Consider the following 6,612-nt stretch of genomic DNA (forward strand, 5'->3'; position numbering starts at 1 on the left):
AAGTAGCTGGGAGTACAGGTGCATGCCACCACACCAAGCTAATTTTTGTGTTTTTAGTACAGACAGAGTTTCACCATGTTGACCAGGATAGTCTGCATCTCCAGACCTCGTGATCTGCCCACCTTGGCTTCCCAAAGTGCTGGGATTACAGGCATGAGCCACCACACCCAGCCAGAAAAGACCTTTACTTTCTTCTCTTCCAAAGTCAGTGTCAGCAGACTGGCAGTAGGGTTGATACATGATACGTTCGATTTTATTCTGCCTTCAAGAACCGCTATCTGGAATCCACACAATCTGGCATTAAAGTACGGCATCTGTCCCCACAAGCAAAGACCACTTCCCTCAGCTTTTTTTCTCTATCTTTTGTTGTTGTTGTTGTTGTTGAGATGAAGTCTCACTCTGCTGTCCAGACTGGAGTGCAGTGGCGCAATCTCAGCTCATTGCAACCTCTGCCTCCCGGGTTCAAGCAATTCTTCTGTGTCAGCCTCCCAAGTAGCTGGGATTACAGGTAAGTACCACCATGTCCAGCTAATTTTGTATTTTTGGTAGAGACGGGATTTCACCATGTTGGCCAGGCTATTCTTGAATTCCTGACCTCAACTGATCTGCCCTCCTCAGCTTCCTAAGGTGCTGGGATTACAGGTGTGAGCCACTGTGCCCCAGCCCACTTCCCTCACCTTTAAAAATAGAACCATATGATTGGATGTGGTGACTCACACCTGTAATCCCAGCACTTTGGAGAGCCGAGGCAGGAGAATTACCTGAGGTCAGGAGTTCGAGACCAGCCTGACCAATATGGTGAAACCCGGTCTGTACTAAAAATACAAGATTAGCTAGGCATGGTGGTACATCCCTGTAATCCCAGCTACTTGGGAGGCTGAGGCAGGAGAATCACTTGAATCCAGGGCCAGAGGTTGCAGTGAGCCAAGATTGTGCCACTGCTCTCCAGACTGGGCAACAAGAGTGAAATTCCATCTCAAAAAAAAAAAAAAAAAAATAGAACCATGCAACCCAACAATTTCACTCTTGGGGAATATCAAAAGAATTGAGGTTCCTGAGGAACTCAAAAGGATTGAAAACTGGTATTCAAAGAAAAACTTGCACATGTATGTTCACAGCTATATCCCTCACAGTCACTAAAGGGTAGAGCCATCTTGTTGTCCATCAATTGATGAATGGATGGAGAAACTGTAGTGAACCCATGCGAGGGAACAGTATGCAAAATAAAAATAAATGAAGCTCTGGCCCAGGCTACCATAAGACATTATGCTCAGTGACAGAAGTCAGTCACAGACTGTCACATACTGTATGATTCCTTTTATGTGAAATGTCCAGGACAGACATGTTCATAGAGATGGGAAGTGGATTCTTGGTGACCAGGGCCTGGGAGAAGGGAGAATGGGGAGCGACTGCTTCATGGTGACAAGATCTCCTTTGTGGGTGATGGAAATGTTCTAGAATTTGATAGAGGTGATGGTTGTACAGTATTGGAAAAGAGCTACAAGCGACTGAATTGCACACTTTAAAACAGCGAATTTTGGCCAGGCGCGGTGGCTCATGCCTAAAATCCCAGCACTTTGGGAGGCTGAGGTGGGCGGATCACTTGAGCGCAGGAATGCGAGACCAGCCTGGTTAACATGGTGAGACGCTTCTCCATCAAAAATTAGCCGGACATGCTGGTGGGTGCCTGTAAGCTCAGCTACTCAGGAGGCTGAGGAGGGAGAATCGCTTGAGCCCGGGAGTTTGAGGCTGCAATGAACTGAGATTGTGACACTGCACTTCAGCCTGGGCAACAAAGGGAGACCCTATCTCAAAAGTAAAAAACAAAACAAACAAACAAAAAGTCACCAGGTTGGGTGCAGTTGCTCATGTCTGTAATCCCAGCACTTTTGAAGGCCAAAAAGGGAGGATGGCTTGAGTTCAGGAGTTCAAGACCAGCCTGGGGAACACAGCAAGACCCTAAGTAGTTTAAAAATTAGCCAGGCATAGTGGTGCACACTTGTGGTCCCAGTTACTTAGGAAGCTGAGGTGGGAGGATCACCTGAGCCTGAAAGGTTGAGGTTGCAGTGAGCCATGATTATACCACTGTACTCCATCCTGGGCAACAGAGCAAGACCCTGTCTCAAAATAATAGTAATAAATTAAAAAGTAACGAGAACATGACAATTAGAGCTTAGGATAATTTCCTTCTTCTCGTTTCATTTTTGTTTTATCTAAAATTGATATATGGCCAGGCGCGGTGGCTCACACCTGTAATCCCAGCACTCTGGGAGGCCGAGGTGGGTGGATCACCTAAGGTCAGGAGTTCGCGACCAGCCTGGCCAATATGGCAAAACCCCATCTCTACTAAAAATACAAAAATTAGACGGGCCTCATGGCACGTGCCTGTAATTCCAGCTACTCAGAAGGCCGAGGCAGGAGAATCGCTTGAACTCAGGAGGCAGAGGTTGCAGTGAGCCGAGATTGCACCACCGCACTCCAGCCTGGGTAACAGAACGAGACTCCACTTCAATAATAATAATAATAATAATAAATAAAATAAAGTTGATATAAATTGAGCAAAGGGATAATACTACTGTCTCCATGGGTAAAATGTTGTGATGAAAGTTGTCCAAAAATCAGATAGCTATTTCTTGGTTTATGACTTTGTGGGTTTTTGGTTGTTGCTGTTTGTTTGTTTTGAGACAGAGTCTCGCTCTGTCACTCAGGCTGGAATGCAGTGGCACAATCTCGGGTCACTGCAACCTCTGCCTCCCGGATTCAAGCGATTCTCCTGCCTCAGCCTCCTGAGTAGCTGGGACTACAGGTGCATGCCACCACACCTGGCTAATTTTTGTATTTTCAGTAGAGACAAGGTTTCACCATGTTGGCCAGGCTGGGCTCAAACTCCTGACCTCAAGTGATCCACCCTCCCAAAGTGCTGGGATTACGGGCATGAGCCACCGTGCCCAGCCATGACTTTGTGGTTTGAAAGAAAAAAAATATATTTTTTGGTGACAGACTGAATGTGTAAACACATGTGGTGTTAATTATTTCATTCCAAGAGAGCTTATCTTTGTTGACCCGGGAAACTCAAACGTACACCTTATGACTTGGAATTCAGGTAAAAAGCTGTCATTGCATCAAAAGACAACTCAGTCACACAGGGTGATCTTGCATCTCTTAGAAGTGCAGTGATTTTGAGGTGGACGGTGGTAGCTGTGTATGCCAGTGCATCTATGTACATGTGTGCTTTTTCTTTTCTTTGTATCTTTTTTTTTTTCTTTCTAAGACATGCTCTATCAACAAGGCTAGAGTGCAATGCTGTGATCACACTCACTGCAGCCTCAAACTTCTGGGCTCAAGCGATCCTCCCACTTCAGCCTCCCAAGTAGCTGGGACCACAGGCGCATACCACCATGCTCAACTAATTAAAACATTTTTTTGTGGAGATGGGGTCTTGCTCTGTTTCCCAAGCTAGTTTGAAACTCCTGGGCTCAAGCAATCCTCCCACCTTGGCCTCCCAAGTTCTGGGATTACAGGCATGAGCCATCGTGCCCAGCCCTTTTTTACTTGTTAACGTAGTCAAGCCACATTTTTATTTCCTCTCATCCTAACATGAGGGCAGAGTCCAGCAGAGCCCGCCAGTTTGCATACCTGATCGGATGGGGTATCTTCCCGTCAAGAACGCTGACCGGCTTGGGCTGCAGAGAGAGGCGGCCGAGATGTGTTGAGTCAGTCGCACGCCTTCCCTGGCAAGGCGGTCAATGTGAGGCGTCCTGAAGCGGGAGAGGCAAGGTGTGTTGGAGAGAAGGAAAAGGTGGGGGGCAGGGGAAGCAGAGAAGAAGAGTGAGAGAAAGACAAACAGAAAGGCACAGGTGGAAAGAGAGAGGAGAAACAGACAGGGAGAGAGGGAGAGACCCAGAAAGCAAGGCAGAGAGAGAGAGACAGAAAGAAAGGATAAGAGAGGGAGAGAGATGAGAAAGAGAGCAACAGAGAAGGACAGAAAGAGACAGATGAAAGAGAGAGATGAAGAGAGAGAGAGAGAGAAAGAGACAAAGGGTAAGACACACAGAGAGAAACAGAAAGAGATGGAAAGAGAGAGACAGACAGAGGGAGAGAGAAAGAGATAGAAAGAGGGAGAGAGAAAGAGACAGAAAGAGGGAGAGAGAAAGAGACAGACAGAAAGAGGGAGACAGAGAAAGACAGAGAGGGACAAACAGAGAGAAGATGAGAGAGAGAAAGAGAGAGAGAAATAGAAAGAGAGAGGTGGAAAGAGACATACAGAGTTTAAGAGAGAGACAGGGAGAGAGAGACAGAAATGGAAAGAAAGAGATAAACAGAGGGAGGGAGACAGAGAGAAACAGAAAGAGAGGTGGAAAAAGAGAGACAGATGGAGGGAGACAGAAAGAAAGACAGAGAGAGACAAACATAAAGAGAGAGATGGAAAGAGAGAAAGAGAGAGAGAGATACAGAAAAAGAAATGGAAAGAGAAAAGAAGATAGAAAGAGACGGAGAGAGATGGAAAGACAGAGAGAGGGAGAGAGAAGGAAAGACAGAAAGAGAGAAAGAAATGGATAGAATGAGATAGAGAGACATGGAGACAGAGAGACAATCAGAGGGAGACATAGAAAGAGAGACAAGCAGACAGAGAAAGGGGGGAGACAGAGACAGACATAGAAAGAGATGGAGAGACAGAAAGAGATGGAAACAGAAGGACAGAGAGAGGGAGAGAGACAGAAAGAGATAGGAAGAAATGGATAGAATGAGATAGACAAGGAGAGAGGGAGACAGAGAGAGACAATCAGAGAGAGATAGAGACACAAGCAGACAGAGAGGGGTGACACAGACAGGCATAGAAAGAGATGGAGAAACAGAAAGAGGAGAGAGAGAGAGAGAGAGACAGAGAGACAGACAGGGAGATCTGAAGATAAACAACATCTCTGTTTGTTATGATTTCCAGGTGCCCAGAGCAGGTAACTGCACACGGAGTTCATTTTTCTTTTTTGCCCGTGTCAAGGTGAAGTATAACTGAGATTCCAGGCAGCTGTTGTTCTGCGGGGATCGTATACCTGGGTGCTGCTATATGGTGTCCACTCACTGTACTACAGCCTTACAAAATAAAATGCTTGAGGGATGGGGTCTGATTCATCGAGGCTAATTGCTTACAGACCTTACTTATGCCTGACTACTTACAGACCACCCACCCATCGGTTTGATAGATACATTTCCCTGCAGTCTACATAGGTTGCAAAACTGTCATATGATTAAATATCCAAAAGAAGGAAATCCCATCATTTTTGACAACACAGATGAACTGGAAGGGTATTAGATTAAATGAATAAAGCCAAGCACAGAGAGACAAACATCGCGTGATCTCACTTATGTGTGGAATCTAAAATAGCAAACTCAGAAGTAGACAGTAGAATGGTGGGTATCAGGGGCTGGGGTGAGGGTCGAGAACAGGTAGGTTAAAGGACACAATGTTTCACGGAGCCAAACATGAATGAATCCTCTATTTGATTTATTCCTCACATAGAGGAATAAATTTAAGACATCTGCTGCAGATTGTGGTGACTATAGTTAATAAGAATGTATTCTATTCTTGAAATGCCATAATTTTAACCATTCTCACCACATATAAATCATAAGTATGTGTGGTTGTGCATGTTAATTAGCTTGATTTAGCTATTCCACAATGGATCCATGGATCCAAATATCATGAGGTACACCAGAAATACACACAACAGTAATTCGTCAGTTAAAAAATAATTTAACAAGAGACTTCTGGAGGCCGGAGAGACTTCTGGAAAAAGAGTCACTCTCCTCTTGGATGAAAATAAAATATAATGAGTTCTACATTTATTCATGAGAGAAATTATGACAGGTAACTGGTGCAAGAAGAATTTCCAGCTGTACCAAGGTGCGTATCTAATTTTTTTTTCAGATATGGAAGTCACCTACCGACTTTTAAAACATTATTTATTTTGCAAAGAAAAAAAATTGTAAACTGCATTCCTGGGGCACATGTGCCTGCTTTTAGATTTCGCATTATAATCTCACTTCTCAAATTGCTAGTATTTTCAGCAAAACACCAATATCCCACGCTAACATACTCTCTGTAAATATCTGCTATTTATGGACACCGCGTTTCTGTGCTTTTGGGTGAGTCCTCCCTTCTTTTCTCATAAGTAATGGTTGATTTTTGGCGACTACTTTTTCATGACTCTTAGCTCTGTTGTCGAAAACTGTGATGACTCCCTTCAGCATCTGTTAGTCACACAATGCAATGATCTTAAAAGTGTATGATGTATGTCTTATAATGATGCACTCCTAAGCTCAGTATAAGAACGACTAATACAGATGGCTTCTATAATCCACCACAAAGCTCTGAGTTTTTTCATATCTGTTTTTCTTCTTTCAGAATGCCCATTGTTAAAAACACAAGCTCATCACCTTAAAGAATCTGTTGGCTCCCCAAATTAGGAAAACAGAATGAATTCTACTGAATATACATATTCACATTTATATATTTATGAATATATGTAATTGAATATATAAATATATATTCATAAATATGTATACATTTATGAATTTATGAAGAAGGAAATCCAATAATCTTCAACAACACAG

At 43.8% G+C, this 6,612-nt stretch overlaps 1 protein-coding gene across 1 annotated transcript in view; it reads right to left on the reverse strand.

Moving 5' to 3' along the window:
• The window catches only part of LOC108538470 (arylsulfatase F), an 84,169-nt gene that overhangs the window by 35,919 nt on the left and 41,638 nt on the right, over positions 1 to 6,612 (reverse strand). The window contains exon 4 of the mRNA XM_017886577.1: positions 3,598 to 3,758. Coding sequence (XP_017742066.1) covers positions 3,598 to 3,758 — 161 coding nt within the window. The remainder of the gene's footprint in view (positions 1 to 3,597; positions 3,759 to 6,612) is intronic.

The sequence above is a fragment of the Rhinopithecus bieti genome, unplaced genomic scaffold, assembly GCF_001698545.2.
Source record: "Rhinopithecus bieti isolate Rb0 unplaced genomic scaffold, ASM169854v2 scaffold_15803, whole genome shotgun sequence".
In the NCBI taxonomy this organism is placed as follows: Eukaryota; Metazoa; Chordata; class Mammalia; order Primates; family Cercopithecidae; genus Rhinopithecus; species Rhinopithecus bieti.